General features: G+C 44.2%; 1 protein-coding gene across 1 annotated transcript in view; it reads left to right on the plus strand.

Annotated features, from left to right (window-relative positions):
- The first annotated feature begins 4,650 nt into the window (after positions 1 to 4,650).
- The window catches only part of HIF1A (hypoxia inducible factor 1 subunit alpha), a 34,146-nt gene continuing 17,669 nt past the window's right edge, over positions 4,651 to 21,127 (plus strand). Inside the window, exons 1-3 of the mRNA XM_059819249.1 lie at positions 4,651 to 4,723; positions 19,811 to 20,001; positions 20,961 to 21,106. Coding sequence (XP_059675232.1) covers positions 4,689 to 4,723; positions 19,811 to 20,001; positions 20,961 to 21,106 — 372 coding nt within the window. The 5' untranslated portion in view covers positions 4,651 to 4,688. The remainder of the gene's footprint in view (positions 4,724 to 19,810; positions 20,002 to 20,960; positions 21,107 to 21,127) is intronic.

Raw genomic sequence — 21,127 nt, forward strand, 5'->3', positions numbered from 1 at the left:
AGTGTTTTTATTATACTGCAGAATTTCTTACCCATGTTGGTGTACGTCTCTGTGCAGAAATCACAGTCAAGAGAATATTTCCAAATGCTGAAATATGCACTGAGTCAAACAGGCTTTAAGAGTGGCCATGGTTTAAAAAATGTGGATTGTGCAAATGCAAAAAGAAAAATAAGTAAGATCTTGGCACAAGAAGGAGAGGAGAAGTGCTAAGGTTAGAAGAGACCTGTGGAAATAACAGTTGCCAAAGAGATTGTGTCTTCCATCACGTACTCTTGTTTCAGACAGTGTTTTGTGTTTGAGAAACAAGCAGCATTAGGCTTTCACTACCAATGGTTTGGTTTGAATTTGATTCAAATTTCAATTCACTTTTCTATTGTGAAATGAGTTGACCACCAGACGTCTCAGGTTCTTGCACTGCTAAGCACAGTAAGTCGTAGTAACAAGCATTAGATCATTGGCAGTCTGTGTAGCACAGCCACAGGTCTGCACAGCCTTAGAGAGCTTGTGGTCCTTCTCTTTCAAATAAACGCTTGCAGAGGGGTGCTGTGGCTAAGGGAGGTTTTCTAGTCACATATCCACAGTTTAGTATGTGCCCTTCTTTATAGCCCTGTGCTTATTTACTGAATCAATGAATATTAATTCCCTAAATGTAAGGGGCATGGTTTTTCAGGACATGGTTTAGTGGGCATGGTGGTGTTGGGTTAATGGTTGCGCTTGATGATCTTATAGGTCTTTTCCAACCTTAATGATTCTGTGATTCGGTGGGCTGTACTACGAAGCAAAAATCCAGGAAAGCCAGTGCTGGGGTGGGGCGGGGGGTGTGTTACAGTGACATCCCATGTGATGCGAGTTGCCAACTCAAGCAAGATAAATGGCAAGACTCCTTACTTCTCTTTGACACCCTCCACCTGGTAAGTCCATGCTCAGAAATGGTAACTGTTCTTCAGAGGGAAGATGCCTGAGAAAATTAAGCCCCTGATCTTCTTCCCACTGACATCAGCAGAAGTTTTGCCAGTCATTACTGACGAGGATGCTTTGGGTCCAGAGAGTTAATGCATACAGACCCCATCATGGTGAGATCTGACCCATCAGCAGATAGATCTGAAGCCACAGACAGAAGCATATCTCACATCTTCATGTTGATTTGTTCTGCTGCTGAATCCCTGCCACTGTCCTCACCAAGCCGTTGGCTGACTCATCAGCTTGTGCATTTGCCCTAATTAGTCATATGCAAACACTATTTTATTCAGGAAGTTCTCTTAATGTAAGTTTAAGTATGAACTTAGCACAGCAATAAAGGTCAAGGAAAGTGAGTATGGCATTATATACTGTAATAAGTCTCTGTTATCAGCCACTGTCAAAGCAGGAAAGAAAATGTATATGCAGAATTTTAGTGGAGTGACGCAAAAGTTTAGTAAGGGGGAGGATGTGGGGGGGGAGAGTGTTTGCTTAACATCCCTCTAGAGCTGAAATGCTTAATCGCTGAACAAGTTTCCACTAACATCCTTCTGAAACACAGTTGCGTTTTGATGCAGTATTCTTTATTATGAGCTTGGGGTAAGCATGTTTGGCATGAGAGAAATGTGTTTAGTAAGGAGACCACAACACTTACTCACAGCTCCTCAGCCAGTTCATGCTGGGAAGTCTGACATCTTTGAACAATTAACTTGAGCAGTGTTAGTAATTTGTATATTGAGATTTTTCTACAGTGTCTTTTACTCAGGGATTGCTAACACATCTGGAGCCTTTGTGCCTGAATGATTTAAAATTGTTAGAACCTAGGAAGAAAACTCTCAACGAGGAACTGTTTCGATGTATTGAATGGTATGTGAATTTGGGTAATGGTAATAAAGGTGCACAAGTGGATCCTAAGATATCAATGCTTATGGGCACCAAAATTGTCATTCAGAGGAGTGACAGCTGTAGGACTGAAAGTAAGAGCCTACTGGGCAGGATAAGCCGAGTTCTGCAGCATTACAGCTAGGCAGTCCCTGGTCTGGACCGCATCGGTGCCACTTGGCGTTTGAAAGGAGAGTGAGCACTGAGATTGCAGTTGAAGTGCAAAAGAGCCTTTCACTCCGGAGTCTGGCTGGCTCACCAGGAACCACTTCATCCTCACACTCAGATTACAGAAGCTGCAATGGCTGCTCTGAGTTGCACCAGCCTCCTTTAAGGCATGGGAAGTACCTCTGGTAGCACCACTTCACTATCGAAACTCCCCCGACGCGTTTCCCGTGGCAGTGGCTCTGATAGGGAAGGTGGCACTGAGCTGGGTATGTATATTCTGCACCTGCCAGGAGATCCCCCCATTTCACCAGGGAAATTCCTTAGAGACTGTTACGGTGACTCTGTGACTCTACCAAAATAGTGCATGGCTGCCGTGCATGACTGAATTTGTCCCTATGTTTAAACTGCCCATACCTCATTCTGAAAGATGAAGTTTTTCGTGAGCTCTTGTGTGGGGCTTGTTGGTACTTATGCAAGAGACCTGAGTTTAAGTCTCGCTTTGATTAGTTCTCTTCTCGAGGCTCCAGTGAGCACAGAACAATAGAAATATCAGCAGTACACAGCCACACTGCCATGGGCTATCATGTTGCCACATCTCATAAGCTAAGTAAAGCTGGGCTTTGTCAGTGTTTGGATGAGAAACCTTAAAGGAATAAAAGGAGTCTACAGCACCTGTGCCTCTTCTGTATATCTGACTGCTGTGGGCAGAAGCAACTCATTTCATACAGAAACTCCTTGTGATTTCTATTAAATGTCACGGTCACTGCTTCTTCTTCAAAAGAAATTTAAAGAAAAACAGCACAGAACACCCACAGTTGTATGCAAAAACAACTGCTCATTACCTGTAAGTTCAGAACCCACCACAGAAGTGTTAGGAAGGTGCAGTACTGAAACGACATCACTTTGCCCTGCAGCTGTTTCTTACAACATCACATGTGCACACAGCAGCGCAAGGATGTTACTTATGCCTGTCAAAGCTGCTTTTTTAAAAGGTATCATTACCTCTGAGCTGCGAACCGAGTAGTCTCATAAGGTTCAGCTCCATATGACCACTTAAATGCCTTGCTGGAGGAAGCCTACAAGATGCAAAGGAACCTCTGAGCTCTGTGGAGTCCCTCCGCCCGGCGCTGTACCTTTCCTGCCTCCCCACAGCACTCAGACACGTACGACTAAGCGTACATAGCTAAGGCCACTGTGGAGCCTTTGATTTTAAATGCGTGGTCTCTGCGCCCAGTCTTCCTCCCTCTGCACCCCTACGGCTGTGGCCTGGCTCCCGATCCGAGGGGCCCCTCACGAGCATCTGCACGACCGTGTCTATGCCAGGCCTGCCGGCCAGGCCTGGGCCGGCACAGGCCCTGTCCCCTGTACAGCCGCTCCTCACGAGCCTCCAGGGCCAGCCAAGGTTTGTAGGAGACCCCGGGGCACTCGGGTGCGCGGTGCCCAGGGCCGCGCTTGCTGGGGGTGTCTGGGGCCGTCGGGCGAGGCCCGGCCCCGCCACCCGCGGCCGCGCCGAGGAGGGATCGGGCCCGCGGCCCACCCGCCCCCGCCGGGCAGATGCTCTCTGGCGCCCCCCGGCGGCCGCAGGTGGCGCAGGGGCAGCGCGGGGCAACGCCGCCGCGGGGCCGCGCTGGTCCTAGCGCCGCCCGCCCGCCGCCCCCGGGGGCACGGCGAGGGACCCGGACGCTCCCCTCCACACACCGCGGCGGAGACTGCGGTGCTGCGGGAGGAGAGTCCGCGTCCCGCGAGCCTGAGCCGGTGCTTGGCCGGCGGGGCTCGGGCCTGCCTGGGTGGGAGGGAAGGCAGCGGGGGCGCGGTGCCTCCGCGCAGCCCCCGTCCAGCCTCCGGGCTCTGCCTGCGGGTGTTGGGGTTTTGGAAGTTGTAAAACTCGCTCGAAATGTGCTTAATTACCGGTGTGTTACCCTTCTGGCCCGCCCGGCGATGCAGTTGCCTGTTCCCTTTAATTAATGTGAGGTTTTGAACTCTTTAACTGGAAACGTCCCGGTTTTAGGACTACGAAACCTTTGGGAAAGAGAGAGGAGTCGAGCATTGGGAAAAAAAAGTTCCTTAAAAAAAATAAATAAAAACACCCGATATGCCCATAAACGTGCAGCCGCGCCGGAGGGCTCTCGGGGCGGCGGTTTGGTGTTTGGCGGTTTTATGACGCTCCGCACTTCCTTGCTTGCCGTGAAACCAGGGGACCCCGGCTCGGGCGAGCCCCCCGCTGCCGGCCGCTCACCGGGATGCGGGGGTGCCGTGCCGGGCCCGGGGCCGTGCCGAGCCGTGCCCCAGCCCGCCGGGGCCGGCAGCCGGCGGCCCCGCCCCGCCCCGCACACAGCGCCACACGTGAGGCGCCGGCCCCCTCCCAGCTGAGCGCTCAGCTGACCCCGCCGGCCGAAGGGCCGGGCCGCGCCGCCGCTCCTCACTGGCGCAGCGCGGGGCCCGGGCCGGCCGCGCCCGCCCCCGCCTCCTCCTCCGCGCCCGGCCCCGCGCCGCCCACCGCCGCCGCTGCGCCCGTCGCCGCCCGCACCTCCCCGCAGCCTGCCCTGATGCTCTGAGCCCGCGCGGCCCCAGACCCGGCCCCTTCCCGGCCGCTCCGCCATCTCCCCGCGCCCCGTGGCGGCCATTGGAGCCGCCTGCCTCGCGTCCAGGGAGCCGGCGGGAGGAGAAGCCAGCCCGCCGCCATGGAGAGCCCCGGCGGCGTCACCGACAAGAAGAGGTACCGCCGGCCGACGCCGCGGCCTCCCGAGCTGCCCGCCCGCGGTGCCGGGGCTCGGCCCGCGCCGGTAGCGCGCTGCCCGCCCGCCGCTCGCCGCTCGGCCCGGGGGCCGCTTCCCCATCCCCCCGGGGCCGCCGGCGCCGTCCCCCGGGCTCCCCGCCGCACCCCCCCCCCCCCCCCCCCCCGCTTTGTTACCGCCGCCCCCTCCCCGTCCTCCGTCCCCCCTTCCCTCCCCGCGCTCCCCCAGCCCGCGGAGCGCTTCGCTCTTTCATTCCTCCTCCTCCTCCTCCCCGCCGTCCACGTCGCCATTTTGTCGGCGGGGGGAGCGGGCCGGGGGAGCGCCGTGTGGTGCGGCGCCTCTCCTGCGGCGGGAGCTGTCCCGCCGGCCCGGCCCGGCCTGGCACTCGGGTCCGCGGGTGGGAGCGCCTGGCGTGTTTTCTCCCCGCGCGGCCGTGGGGCGTGCGTGGGCCCCGCGCCCTCAGCCGTCGCTCCCGGGCGGCCTGCGCGGCGCAGGCGAGACAACCGGGCCGGGCGAGGGGCTGGCGGCGGGGCCGAGGGCTGTCCGCGGAGGTCGGGAGGGGAGCCGGGGGGGAAGCGCCTGGCCTCGGCCGGGCGGCAGCCGCGCCGGGGTGCGCCCTGCACGGCCGCTGGCGGGGAGCGACCCGGGGGCTGCCTTTGCTTCTGAAAATGAGTGGGTAGGAATTGACTGCGCTTTATTCCAGGCGGCCAGCGAGCCTGTGGTGGTCAGGCTTGGTGCAGAAAAGGGGCAGTTTGGAATCTGGAAATACTAAACTTAAAAAAACCCAACCAAACAAAAAAAAACCCAACACACACACACACACAAAAACCCCACGCGGGGGGGATGGCGGCTGGACAATGCGAGTGGAGGAGTATGAATAATTCACCAAGGATTGTTAGCTCAAATTAGGAGGGGGAAATAAAAGCCTTAAAAGCCTTTGTTACGTGGTGAAGTTAGGGAGTTTGAGTATTTGGGTGACCAGATTTCTGCGCTGGTGCTCCACCGGCGCGCTTTGTGGAGGGATTAATTGCCGTAATCGCCATCTGCAGAAGACGCCGTTTGTTTATAATGATATCGATACCTTTTCTTTTTTTAAGATGGATTTTCTCTGCCCTTCTATCAAAGGGTCATCTGAGTAGGTTAAATGCAATAGGTATTAAAGCATGTAAGTTGTGTTGGAAAGGAGACTGGCTGGCTTTTAAAATGGATGGTGAGCTTTGTGCTGAGCTGGGAGCGCAGAGCTGGGCTTGTGAACGGGGAGTGCTTCGCCTCCAGGACAGTATCATCTTCGTGATAATTTGGAGTTGTTACAGTGGGGTGGGAGAGAAGCAGCTTTTAGGCTAATGAGATACGTACAGTGGGGCACCGGGGGTGGCACCGATGCAGTAACCTTTGTTTTTTCTACTCAAAGCTGATGGCTGTTGAGAAGCCTGGGAGAAAATGTTGCAACAGAAATGGTTATTCTGTGCTTTCCTCTGTAGCCCTAATTTAGTGGCAGGCCTAGAAAGGGGGTTTGAGACTTGAGTTGTTCTATTGCTGTTTTGTGGGGAGTTTTTTATTTGGGTTTCCCCCCCCCCCCCCCCTTGAGCATTTGTTATTTTTTTTACTTACCATTCTGTCCCACTTGAGTACTTTTTTGCAATTTCCTTATCCTGGATGTAATCTGCTTTCTTCAGAATGTAAGAATCGGTATGCAAAGCTTATCCTTCCTTCCTAAAGGCAGGGCTTAAGAAAGAGAATTTGTTGTTTTCTGTAGACCAAATTCAAAGTTGGGAATGTTTCTGATAAAACAGTAAGGAATATTCAGGTTACTTCTGTTGTAGGGTGCTGTATCTGTGGTATGCTCATCCTGGGGGCTGTGAATGCGCAGTTGAGCAAAGATGGCTAAGCAGAAAAGGAAGGATATGAGCTCACCAGAGAACTTACTGAAAATCTCAATAGTTTCTGAAAAACTTGGGTTGTTTTAGAAGGTTTAGGTTTGATGGTGTCCATGTTCAGAATACCTTTAAGGGAGAAGACCTTCCAGTCCTGTTCTTCAATGATAAAACTTTGGCTGATTGTATATATAGTGCACCTCAATTTTGGCATGTGTTAAGATCCTTTTATTCCTTGTCCCTCCCTGTGCTTCTATTTGGATAGTGTTAAGCTCTTGATAGTTAAAATGAAGCTTGTTGTTTGCTTAATTATGTGCTGTGAGATACAGAACTGATGGAATTTGACCAAGTGTGTGTCTCAGTCTTACATAAGTGAAATTTTTAGTCATAATAGTAACTGGAAGCGTGGATTCATTTACTAGTTTGTTGAATCCGTTCTTTGATGTAGTCCTGAGCTTCACATATACCTACAGGGGTCAAGATTCTGTAAGAAACCAAGTATCAGCAACATGATAAGGTATTTAGTTATTTGGGTTTTAGCTGTTCTTCAGTAGTTGTATCATTTTCATGGGCTCCTGGGTTTTCCCCCACCACGTGCTACAAGGAGCGAGTCTATCTCAGTGCATAGAGTGGGTAAAACAGCATTGTTGGGAGCTTTGTTTGCTTGTTGACTTTGATTTGATTCAAATGTAAGGCTTTTGTTGAGAAGTATGCTGAGTTTTCTCAATATTCTCTTAACTAACTCTAGTGCGTGAATGGCTGATGCTACGAAACATTTTTCCCCAGGTCTGTGGTGTGACACTTCACTATGAGCAGAGTAATTCTTGCACCATTTTAAGTAAACGAGCCATTTAGGGTTACTGTTTACTTTGGTGTAGTGGCTTGCAGCTGGTGGATACACTAGAAAAATGAATCTTGGATTGGTTTAAGTCCTTACTTGCAGCATAAAATATGTATTTTTTAATGGTATGGGTGCTAAATAAAAATGAGAAGCGGAAGGATTTAAAAAAGTGATTTCTTTAGTGCTCAGTCTGAGTCTTAAGATGATAAAAAACAGTGGAATTTAACATCCTGACTTGAGTGTCTTGCAGAAAAACTTCAGCTTTTCAGTTTCTCAGAGTTAGAACTTGAAACTTAACATCTAGTGTCTAAGAGGATGATTTGAAAGACCAGGATTTTGCTGCTGGATCTCTGCCACTGAGGTCCGGCTCCAAAATCTGTTTGAGAAGCCTGGGTCCTGTGCTGCCAGCTATGAGGGGCAGTGGCTCTTGCTGGTTTTTCTTAAACCTGTGTGAGGTCTTTAGGATTGTATGTGCCATTGCTTTTTGTCTGTTAATTTCTTTCAACGCTGGTGGAACTGAGCCACTATTACTAGAGTCGAAAGCGAATACAAAAACCTTTTGTATATACTCTAACTGTACCTCTCTACATGTTGTAAGAAGAGGAGAAATCTTTCAGTAAATCTCCTGTAGAGTCTCCCCACAAGTATGGGGAGGGCAGAGTGGTTTCTAGCTTACAGAACAGCTTTTTCACTGCTTTCTTGATTTTTCTGGATTGTTTGCCTTGCTGAAGGGCTTACCTGGTGGTAGTGCCTGTGTTGTCTGTTCTTTGCCGTTTCCTCAAACATGTAACAGTTTTTAATTCCTTCAATAAAAGTGATCAGAAATTACTTTCCAGTGCTCACTAAAGATGAAGGCAATAGTGTAGTGCTATTGCCCTTCCTCCTTGTTATCAAGGCACTGAAAATCAGGGAAGAATAGCTGTGGAGGATTTGCCTACTGCAGATGTTTTCCATAATTTTGCCCTGTTGGTGCTTTGGTTTCTTTTCATCACTGAAGGTCTGAGTATTTGGCGGTACGTTGATGGAAGCAGCGGGAGGGTTTTCTGGGTTTTGTTTACAGTCATACTTGCTTTGCCCTTTTAAAACATAGTGTCTCCAGTCCGCAGTCAGGGTATCTCGGTTGGCATGCCTGAAATACCAACAACTGGTCCCCACTTAGCGGAGAGGTCTAGTGTAGATGTGATCAGATAGTCCAGGTTGTCAGGTGGTCTGTAACAGAGTGATGGGATGGTAAGAGGTTTTTATTTCAAGTACTTTCAAGCTTTTTTTTTAGCTACTCTGCCTTCTGTATAAATGCTTTTCCTATCTGGCGTTTCTGAAGGCACATCCTGGACCATTTTTGGATGGGGAGGGGGGACAAATGGAGCTGCATACTGTTATCAGCAATTTAAGTCTAGCAATTAAGTCAACTATTGGTTTAAAGGTGGAGGTATGAAGTGGATAATCCATCTTATTCCCTCATTTAATTGCTACCCCCATTTTCTGGTTGGTTTCTCTCTTCTCAGAAATGACCATCAAGGGCTTATGTAGGTTAGGTTAAGATCATGCTAAAGTATGTCCTTTGTAAGCCTCAAGAAGCTGAGAAGCACAGTTGCATGCTGTGTTTCTGCTGGCACCAGAAGAGAGGCCAGAGAAGACCATCCTGCTGTCATCCATAAGGCTTCAGTCAGCAATGTAACAGCATGCATTTACTTACAGGTGCTTGCTTCCTCGTCTGCATATTGTGAAAGCAATTGTAGACCTTTGTTCTCCCTATCCCTGCGTGGAGTTTATAAGGCTGTTTCCAGGACTCTGATTACTGATGGTGAAGTGGGATAAAAAAAAAGTCAATAAATATTAATAACACTAGCAAATGTCAGCAGTGTTGCGGTGTAAGGCCAAACCCTTTTGAGGTTCTTAAGAGTGTGCATGTTCACTCTGGTGTGCTTCTGACCTGAAAGCCTTGAAGATTCTTGCTGAGCCTACATAACCCAATGGATTCTTGAGCATGTTCGTGTTGTTCAATAGTAGTATTGCACCAATTTATGTTAGAAGGTTGGATTTCAAGTAGGCGCATGTGAGATTTTTGGTATTAAAAGGGACATTGAATGACAGAAACTGCTGATTTTTGAGTATTCTTTTTTTTGTACTGCGGAAGAGAATTTGGCAGTATTATCTCAATTTATTCTTGAAGAACTTGGTGTTATGATATGCCAACAAAATAATTATTGTATGATTGTAGAGTATGCATCATTAAGTAAACCCAGGGGGGAAGTTCAGTGGTGGTATATGAGAGCATCTAGATTTTCCTGATGATACTGTTCTTTCAAGGAGATGCAAATACTGATCTGATTACAATATGTGTTCTTTAAAAAACAAACAGCTTCAAAACAAAAACAAATCTCAAAAGAACCTTAGCAAGAAGGTGCAGTAACCCGTTCTAGCTAGCTGATGTCCAAAAGGAAGGAATGTTCCAGATTACAAGTCATCAGCTCAAATGCTGCTTTTATCTTCACATACACAGTTATATAGGCAGGTGTTTACATGCCTCAGAAAAACCACCTAGGTAATGCATGGAAAGAACTTGGACCTTAATCATCTTTTCATGTTATAACAGCCCTTTCTCTTTTGAATTTGAGAAAGTTTGAGCATTTTGAGCCTCCCTTGAGAAACCTCCTTTGTATTAGAGCAGGCGGAACAGCGTGCAGGAGAATCTGAGTTTTCCATTGAGAACTCTTCCAAAATGGAAGACATTTAGGAGTTTTATGACATTGGGAACTACAAAAATGGTCCAGGAGAGAAGGTGAGCCGTTTTGCTTTAACTAATGACTGAAAATTCAGGAAAGATACAGTTTTTCAAATTACCCTTGGATATGAAGGCTATTAAGGTTTTCCTTTACTGAGATCTCTGCTATTTAGCTTAGAATAAAAGTCGCTACGAAAATTTAGTTCTGAAATTATTGGAAACATGAAATCAAGTGAATACATGCCAGCATATTTTTTAAAATTTTTTTTAAATACAGTTTATGTAGGTGACGAACACTTTAGGGTTCTTTGATGTGGAGCCATAGCCTCAGTTGATGTAAATTAGCACAGGTTCATTGAAGCTATGCCTGTTCATACCAGCCTGGGGGTTTGGTCCAAGATCTCAGAGTTAAGTGCATCGATAAAGAGGAGTTTCATCATATGCATAATCTGTCATTTCTTTCTGTTGAAGCCTGATAATAGTGGGACTTGTACAAAAATGTAGCCTTTTAAAATGCTGAGATATTTTAGTACCAAGATGTTTGAAATGGCTCTGCTGGCACTGAGGAACTGGTGCTTTAAGAAGATCCATTAGCAGTTCCTTAAAGATATCCAATATATAATAAACTGTGTGTGTGTGTTAGGAGAGATACTGTGCAGCTTCTGTTTAATTTGGTGTGGTGTAAATGAATGCTTGTTAAGCGTTTTAAGGAAAAATGTTGCAACAGATCTTGTAACTCGGTACATTAAAATAGACCCTGAAGTTCAAGTGAAGAATTGAGGAAACTGAATAAGCAGCACTGAACTGTGCTATTGTATTTACAACAGTGGAAGGTTTTACTGAGTAACTATTAAATAACCTTTTCAACTCAATTTGTAATAATCCTGGAAGTGTTACCTAAAAAAGATGACCCATTTTTTTTGCTAGAATGAGTCGTTTTGCTGTCAATCCTAAACCAAAACCGGACTAGTGTTACTTCATGAAAATTCTTGCATTTCAAGAAGCAAAAGAATTTGAGGCCAACACTTCCATTTTTGTGAAGTTATTTCATGCCGCTCACAAGTCAGAATAGTAAATGTTATGCTAGAAAGAGAGTTATTAGGGGCTTCTCTCATGTTTGCCCCATGCTCACATTGGAAGAGACGGGAATATGCTCCAAAGAACAGAAGACTTGAAGTAATACACGTCACATAAAAACTGCAGCTTCTATTAGCTAGGCTAAAGAAATGAGCCGCCCTACATGATTTAGCTGGTGATGGGAGTCTTCAGTGCTCAGTCCTTCAGAAAGGACTTTTTCCTTGCACCTTATTGAATCTACTGGATGTTGAGCTGACATTGGTGCAGGCTTTTTGTGCCAGCTATTGTAAGTGTTTTTCTTGACTGCTTAGTGGATCTGTTTGTTCTTTATTCATACAGAAAAATAAAATTTTATCTCTCTTCTGTTTTGGTTTTTTAGTTCTTAAAACCTTTGATCATGAAATACCCTGTTAACTGAAAGCAGTTGAGGAATGTGAGGTGAAGGGATGAGAACTTGGATGGAAGCAGTGAGAGAAAATGTCCAGCCTCCAGTCTGGAAAACCTGAATGCAATGACATAAAATAAGTTATATATTTTAAAGCCATGGTTTAGACTAACAGTTACTTTATCAAGAGTCTGCATCTGTCTGAAGACAGACCAGTTCGTAGCTAAAACATTGTTAACTGAGAGCTTGACAGATAATCTCGGGGATATGTTTTGCATCTTTTATGTGAGCCTGGTAGAAGCAAAAGCAGGATGGCTGAAAGGAGGGGAGCACTTAGTGGCTACTTCTGTCAAGCCCATGTCTGTATATATCTTTTGAATAGCTGTGGGTTTTCTGTAATAATAAACACAATTTAACTACCATGTATCTTTCATCCTGAAGGGCAGAGCACAGCTAATTAAAGGAAAAAAAAATGCTGTATTCTAGGAAAAAGTCAAATAACCTAGTTGAAAAAAAATCAGAATTTTCTTACAACCAACCATTGTATGCCATGTGGTTATTTTAAAAACAGTAAATTACTATGCAAAGGTAAAATATCAGTGGCTTACATTGTGTAGTAAGACACAGCCGAATCACTCCACCATGTTCTGAATTAGAAATACTAATTTTGGAAGCTTTACGTCCTTACTCACACTTTCTAAGTGGGGAGGTAGTTGGGGTTTCAGGTCAGTTCAAGGCCAAATCCAGGTGACTGATAATCTTGGCAGTGTGTTCCTGTGCTGGCTTCAGGAATTTCTGCCAGCTCTTATGTACCATAATTTCCCTGTCTGTGAAATGGCTCTTTATATAGACTTCGTGTCCTGATAGTAAGACTTGACTTTGTAAGTTAACGTGTAGCTCAGCGGACTCTCTTCTCGCTGCCTCTCCCCACTATAATTTTGCAGACGGCAGTGGGTTTCAGTGTTCGCTGAGAACGTTTGTGCTGCTGTAGCTAATTTAGTCTGAACTGCCTGCTTGCTTTCTTAATTTGTTAGGGTTTTTTTCAGTTGGAGTTTATTTTTGGTGATGATCAAGTTAGGTAAATGCCTGTAACTACGCCATGTAAAGAAAATAGTTTAAATTGCTTTGTCAGAAGGTAATGTACAAAGGAATTAATTTTAATAGGTTACGTACAGAGGTATTGTCTCTGTCCTTGCTTATTATGCTAGTTTTTGCAGTTAAATCTCTTAAGTCTTTGTTACTATATAGAAGGAATTTCTGTTTTCTTTTCCTGTGTTGAATTACTGGGCTGTAATGTTCATTAATTCATAATGAGCAAGACTTTCTTCTAGAAAATCACATGCTTGTGATTACATATGAGATTTGGGTGTGAGGTTTTTTTTGTTTGTTTGGTATTTTCCTCACAAGAACTCTCTGCACAGACTATAAAATAAGGATAACTGGTAAATAAAATTGGCCATAATGGCGAAAGCAATAATACTTAAAGAAAATCATGTCGAAGCAAGAGGCAAAGCTGTAACCCAGAGTTCATCGTGAACTAGTAGCTGAGAGATTGCAGTAACTCTGTAATGCAGCTATAGAAGGAAGGCACACCCCTCCTAACTGATTTGGAAACAATAAAAATTATGGAGAATTTGCAGATACATTGCAGTTCCCGGAAAGCCTGCCTATTGAACTGAAAATTCAGACTTTGCAGTAAGTGTTTGAGAGTGCAGTCTGAGATGCCTTTTCCCCTCGCCATCAGGAGGACTGTTTGGATACCAGAAACAAGTAGCTGGCACACAAGATGAAGTTGGTCCTCTGTCCCTTTTCCTCCCCACCCCATTGCCTGGCTTTTCTTGTGTTTAAACAGCAAAGATTTGGCCTCCCTCTCAAGACCGACTGTAGTAGACCCAGTTGCCCCTACCCTTAGCTCGCAACCTATTTTATTGTTTGCCTGCTGAGTGATGAACAGTCCGGGCTGCTGCGTCTTGGGTGCTGGTCAGGCCAGACAAGTATGTTACTGCTGGGCTGGGAGGTGAGAGGGAATGGGGCTTTCGGGGCTGCTTACGACTCTGGGCAATGTTTTGTGTGGGTCCCTCTCAAGACTTGATAGAGTTAACACTACAGCTCTGTTGTCCCTGGTTGAGGTTGATCAGTTAAGAAGTATTTTTAAGGGGATAAGGGGGCTAATTAGCATATTCTCTGTCTATGCCAGGTGGAAGACGAGGGGCTTTTGTTTTTTGGGAGGTTTTTTTTAAGAATACTTGCATCACTAACTTACCATATATTTAAATAACTGGATTTGAGTGGTGTTCTCTTACATTATAAACCCATTTTTCATATGAAGTCGTCTCCAGGGAAGTTGAGTTATACTGTTTCAGTTTCTGTGGTAAGCGCTGGGTTTGCCTGGGACTTCTTTCCATGGAAGAATAATTTAGTAAGCATTGTGGCTAGCAGCTCTGGACAAAATAAAGATCTAACAAACAGTGGAGAAAGTTGAATGACTGCATATTCAGCACAGTCAAAAGAGTAAAGCTTTGTTGTAATACACTCTTTGGCATCTGCAATCTTTTAAGTGAGCTTGTATCTAGTTGGTATTTTGTTGGTTAAGGTGTGCTATTGTGCTGTAGGTAAGAGCAGTCGGCATGGATGTGCCCAGGGTTGAGCTCTTCAGATGGTCCCCATGAACACAGCCAGTTACACTGGTGTAACAATAGCCATGTTGAGGTGTTCTGCTGGGCTATGGCTGCAAACCAGGAATTGCATCCCTGTCCCATATAGCTGTGCTGGCAGAGGCACCTGGTTTAGGCTAGGCAGGAAAAGACAGATGAGTTTTGTACCAACTGCAGGAATGAATTCAACCTTAAAAGCTAAATACCAGACCATTTACAGGTCTACTTTCTAAGTTCAGTAGCACCAGTGATGACACATACTGTTAATGTATTACTGTATTGCAATAGCTACATCTTATCTTTTTGTGTGTGTCATAAAGAAAAATTGAAGCGGTGTTATAGTGGATACGGTCTTTGTGACTACATTTCTAAGCCAGATATTTCTAGTACTACTAGTTTTACTGTCTGAGGAGAGGTGGTATCTAACATGGAAGTATTGTGTATGCAGTCTTGTACTGGCAAATGATGGGAGTTGATGTCAGAACTGAAAACTAGTTAAAGCTCAATAATGAGATGTTACAGGATTTCATGCGCATTATTCATTTGGATTATATTGCTTCCACATGGTATACTTCTGTGAAACTGTTTAAGAACACATACCATGATAAATGCAAAGCCAATCGATTGTAGGAAACAATTCTAAAGAGAAAAATGTTAATAGTTATCAGAAGATGCGTATAATTTGTTTAGAATGCTCAAAACCTGAATCAAGAAAGACGAGTCTAGATTAAGTAGTACATGCACAATAGCTATTTTACATGGGAGTTGAAAACAGCTGTAGAGAAAAATAGACCTGATTACAGAAACAGTAAGTTAGAATGAGGGAAAGGATAGAAAATAGGTAACAGCACTGAAGCAACATAGAGGGGAAAAAAACTCCTCCGCTGATTACTTTGTGTTAATGTAATACTGTGTACACAGTGTAAAATTTTCCTTCACACTGGGCAACGATTTAAGAAACTAGAAGGAGACAAAGCTGATGTTAAAATATTTTAAGATCTATCCATTGACCATTTTTAATCTAGTTAGTAATTTTTAATTGAAATTTATCAATTACTGATGGCATTTTCCAGGGTTGTTTTTGATCTTAGTTACTGGTGGTAAATAAGGACAAATAAGTCAGCTTTAAATGTGGCCATTGATTAGTTTTACACTTGAGGAGATAAAAACTGTGGGCTGTATTTAGAAGATTGGGGAATCACTTGTAGAAGTATGCAGTGGTGGGCAGAGGGGTCTTTGGGATGGTATGGGGTACAACACATTGTTTGAGAGATGCTCTGGCCCAAATGGTTCATATGACCATAATGACAGGAGTTGCGCATTCAAGTAGAGAGGCCGTGTTAACACCTGTAACTGGTGTGTGTGGGATTGCTGCTGCTGTGCTTTGTTCTGAAGGCTGCTGGGCCAATTCCTGCTTGCTGCAAAAGCCTGCTGTAAAACTTGGTTTATACTTAAAAGACGTGTAGATGTGGCACTTAAGGACATGGTTTAGTGGGACTTGGCAGTGTTAGGTTTACAGTTGGACTCGATGATCTCAAAGGTCTTTTCCAACCTAAATGATTTTATGATTCACCTTGCTGTATTTTAAAGCCTTTTTGATTTGAGGCAGTGAGTGGGAGCCTGGGTAATACCCTTCAGCTGAGCCCTAGGTTCACCTGCAGTGAATCCTGGTGGTGAAATACCTGTTTGCTCTGGGTCTCTAGCTCGGATATCTTTTGGAACTCAGATGTTTATTCACCTATTGCATGTGAACATCTTTTAGATATAAAATGTGCTAGGTGTTGGGTTTAAAACTGTCAGTGAAATGCTGCTTTCTGTGAGCTGCAGTGCATAACCTGCTTTGGATTGCTCTCTGCTTCTGTATTCTGGTGGCAGAAATACAAAATGGAAATGAATGTCTGGCACTGAAATTGTGCAGGAAACATCATACCTGAAAATGCATGCAATTTCCTGTCTAGCACCAGCATTTCTGATATTTTCATTGCACGTATAATCCACTCTTGAGCAGAGATTTTCTTCTGAATCTTTAGGTGTTTTTCTTCCGTGCAAGACTGATAGCAGAAGGTTGTAATACAGCTCTTAAGTTTGGGGTTTATTTTAAATGGAGCTCGGGTTCCTGTTTTGTCTACAGAATGGTATTTCTGTTGTGAAGACCATGAGTTTTACACATGGGCACTTCAGAAAATCTATCTTAAATTATATGACTTAATTAAACTGATTTTGTGCCAGTTGCCATCTTGCTATTTAAAGTCCTCTTCCTTGAGCTCCCCCCCCCCTTTTTTTTTTTCTAGTTGAGAGAGCACTTACTTAAGTAAAACATTTTCTTTACAGGAATTCAACATCCTCTAATTGACTACACAGAAATTTGTGGGCAGGTACAGGCAGTGATTGTGTGCTTTTTCATTTACTTTGTGCAGCTGGAAGTAGCAAAGCTTAGAGTAGTTGCAACAGTAAAAGATTTCTTTTTTGGCTTTTATTGTTTGGTGGCATCCCATGTTGAGGCAACTCTGACTTCACTTGGTAATTAAACCTCATTTATGAAAGACCTTTTCCCTATTAATTTGATCCATTAAAGAAATGCTCTTTGAAGCTGGTTGTTAATCTTGCTATTTGAATGGCTGGGTTTTACTCAGATTGGTTACAGCTTCGTTTTAAACAGCAGCTAAAAATAGCAAACTTGTCCTGTACAGTTTAAATATCCATCTATAGCAGTAGCCTTTCTAGAAAGGAAATACCTAGTAAGAGGGAGAGGAGACTCTGCTGCTCGGACAGCACCAGTTGGTACCAACATTGCACTTTTCCTTGAGTTTTGCCCATCGCAAAGTCAGGCAGTGCTCCAGCAGGCAGCACTTGGTTCTCTTACTCCGGGATTAATTTTTAACGTAAGCGCTATGAGTTTGATTTGAGTAGCGTTTCAGTTGGTAATTAATAATTCAATGGTTGAGAAGTTTTGACTGTTTATGTTGAAGTCTGCTGCTAAGTGTGCTAAAACTGGACAAAAATCTAGAAACCAGCCAAAATATTTTCAGAAACATTAGGCTTTCACAAAGAAAATACAAGGGAAAGGGCTGAAATCGCAACTTGTGAGGTTAGCATCTATTTTCATCTCTTGCCTTGTCCTTCTCTACATGCCCTTTGTGATTCACACGAGCCTGACAAGCTTGTAGATTTGAAGTGCACAGTGTTATTGCCAGAGCGTGGGGTTTTTAACTTAAAAGTGTCTGCAGTTGAAAAGGAAGCCATGAGAAAACTGCAGGCATCTAGGCACATGGAAACGAATTACAGTAATTCTCCCTTGAGCTCCTATTGCAGGAGGAACTTTCTGTAGGTGAAGGGATCTAGAATGAGTAGCTAACAAAGAACAATCAGAGGTATAAAGGTGAATCTGTCTGAGGCAGCATAATTACTTGTTTTACCTTTGTTGGTGAAATCTGGTCGAAGAAAGAGGACAAAGAGAATCCAGATGTTTTTTGCACCTCCACCCTTAGTTTTCCACCAAGAGAAAAGGTACTTTAGACCTATCTTCACTAAGAGATCAGGTTATATGGGTAAAATATTTTTTCAGTATTGTTAAAGGTCAGACTTCTCGTAATGGCTGTTTGCAGATATACCTGTATGTCAGGAGCCTCAGGCTTCTCAGACCAAGACATTCACCATGACTAGAGCAGGAACATCTGTTGTCACAGGGAAATTGAATGTGAAGAAATCTGCAAGATGGGAAATACTGATATTTTAGGCTACCCTTCTGAGGAACACGAGCTTATATTCACAGAAACCAGTAGAACTATTGTATGTCTGGAATTTTTTACTACTGTAATACCGATAAGTTAGTTTTCCAAAGATCTCCATTACTATTATGTTGATTTATTAATGTTTCTCATTACATAGAAATAGTACTTCTGTGATCTAGTAGCCTGATTTTGCCACCAAAGGAGAAAACATAATCGTATTCTTACCTTTTATAAAACTTACGATTCTGAAAATCAAGCTCCTAGTGCTTCCTTCTGCTGGTAGTGGCAGGGGGTAGGAGGAGAGGATGGTGGGGTTGGGATGGATGGGGATGCCGTACGGTTTTATGAAGTTGGAAAAAATGAAGGTAATCGTAGGAGAGATTCTGATGGCTTACTTTGTCTTTATCACAGTTTATTAAACTTCTTTCATGTTTCAAGGCATTCATGCTTCTAATGTCAGTCTTAATACTATTGTTGCTTGCATGTTTCTGCACAAACTAAGCAGGTTTTTGGTGGTTGTGGGTAGGTAGCACATCAGGTAAAGGACTGAAAACATGTATGTGACTTTTAAGTCAAATGAAATTTGAAAAAAGTAATTCCTAAACTGTTGGTCGTAAATAATGCAGTGGTGTATTTTCTGTCTTTTTCAGCTAGTGACACTTAATCTCTTTATGATAACATTAAAAGGCATGCAACTTTGAATTATAAAAGCAGTGTTTACACGAGTATGTTTATCTTACAACTTTCATGAAAGTCAATGGATAAAAGGGGATCCTATAGGTTAACGCAACTGCCTTTTGTATCTCAGGTGTATGCAAAATGGAGATAGGGTGCCTTCAGAAGACATAAAAGTATAAAAAGAAAAATGGACAATAATACTGTATGCTTTCGTATTGTCTGTTTAAAAACAAAAGCACATTTAACTGCAGTGGCGTAATTTCCTCAGGGACCACAGCAGCAACTCAAGTTCTTGTTGAAATGTAAGAAAAATTTGGAGCTCCCATCTCAAAATGCTTAGTTCAAAACTCATGTGATGGTTGCATGTGGGTGCTGGGCGAAGGGAGAACTATCCATGTTACCAACTGATGGAGATTCTCAGTTGTTTTGGTGCTTGCTCTTTGTGAGCTGTCCTGTACTTCATGCATCCTAGGGGAGGTGAATCTAACAGAGGCAATGGAAGGAGAATGAGGCAACTTCTTAACAGCTGGAGTTTTCCAGTATAGGGGAGACTATGGAAGGGGCCACACTGGAGAAAGAGAGCTGGGAAAAGGACTTTTTGGATCACTTGAAAAGCAGGATGCCTCATGCTAAATCAATATCCTTGTTTATCTGACCCATTAGGTGGGCTTTGTAAGGATGGTAAAAAGGGAAGAACTTGGAGAGTGTACGCAGTACTACTGGAGCATTGAGCTGGAAATAACTTATGCTGTAGTATTTTGAATGGACTTCAGGGGTTAGGAAAGAGGAAGGAAACAGGATTTGGAGGCTAGAGAGGCAGCAGTCAAGGTATGAGATAAGCACTTCCGGAACGGTTCTGAGTATGTAGATGTCTGTTGGAAGAACTGATCTTGTTGGAAGACTCTGTGGGTTTGAATTTAGTTCTGCCAGGGCCCAACCGCAGCAGAACTCTATACACAGAATTACATTTACACTTTCAAACTGAGGTTTTAAATTTTTCAACTTGGATAACTGGTTAATTGGTTACCAGGCAGTTTAGTTTCAAATTTAACTTGCACAGAGAACTCTGTTTCCTATAATAACCCCAAACTTTGTTTATATAGGATTAGCTCAGAACGCAGAAAAGAGAAGTCAAGAGATGCAGCCCGGTGCCGAAGGAGCAAGGAATCAGAAGTATTCTATGAGCTTGCTCATCAGCTGCCCCTGCCCCACACCGTGAGCGCACACCTGGACAAGGCATCCATTATGAGACTGACCATCAGCTACTTGCGTATGAGAAAGCTGCTGGATGCTGGTAAGCGAAAAACGTAGCAGAATCTGGAAAAGGGGCTGGAGGTATATTGAGAAAGAAGCTATTTCTCAAACCTATCGGTAGCTAAATAAATAAATACATTAATTGTTGCATCCTTTCTATGAAAAAATGGAAGACCTTACAGTAGAAATAGGCTATTGGTGATGGCACAGGAAAAATATGGCCACTGTTCAGTGGACTTTGTTTTTCCCTTTCTGTTCTGATGATCCCAGTTGGATCATCACAGCCATAGTGCCATTTTCAGTCTCAGCTATTTAACCCTTCTCGCAAAGTTAATTTCTTTCTTTTAACCCTCTTTTTTCCCCTAGAGTTGGTTGCTACAACTGTGCTTTATTAAACTGTAGGTGGTTAGTGCGAGGCTGGCTAACTGTAGGTGTTTCTCCTTAATATAAACTGCAAAGAATTTTTTTGTAATCTGTACTCCACTGAAGGTGAAGTTAGCTGAGGATATGTCTGTCTCTGCAGTACGCCTTCCTATACAACTACAGAAGTATCTGAGTTAGCTTATGAACCAGTATCTATAGCATACCATGGATGCTGCACTGATTATTTGTACTCATGCATGCCTACCTATACCGTGTGGAGGAGTAACTTTGGTAGCCACACTCTGAAATGTGTCCTGGGAAGCCCCTGAGAAGTTTGTAGTGCCTTTTTGAGATAAATGGTAATATTTTTGCCACGTAGACTTTTTCCTTAAGGTGGAAGGTTTATTGGTTTATGCATAAAAGCATAGAGGGTTAACCTTACTCTGATTTTCTGTGATCTGTGATACCATTACTAGAGCTTGAAGAATTTAATTGATCACTTAGATAAGTGAATTATACTGGTTTTGAACAGTCCTGCAAGACTGATTCCTTGCAGACTGGTGCCAGAAGTCATTCCTGATGGTAAGTGAAAAATGGCTGATGTTTACTTAAATGAAAATGTGTGGCTGCTTGTAGGTGAGCTGGAGACAGAAGCCAAAATGGAGAAGGAACTGAACTGTTTCTACTTGAAAGCTCTTGATGGATTTGTCATGGTTCTGTCTGAAGATGGGGACATGATTTACATGTCTGAAAATGTGAACAAGTGTATGGGACTCACTCAGGTGAAACACTGACATTTTCTT

The sequence above is a fragment of the Gavia stellata genome, chromosome 7 (assembly GCF_030936135.1).
Source record: "Gavia stellata isolate bGavSte3 chromosome 7, bGavSte3.hap2, whole genome shotgun sequence".
In the NCBI taxonomy this organism is placed as follows: Eukaryota; Metazoa; Chordata; class Aves; order Gaviiformes; family Gaviidae; genus Gavia; species Gavia stellata.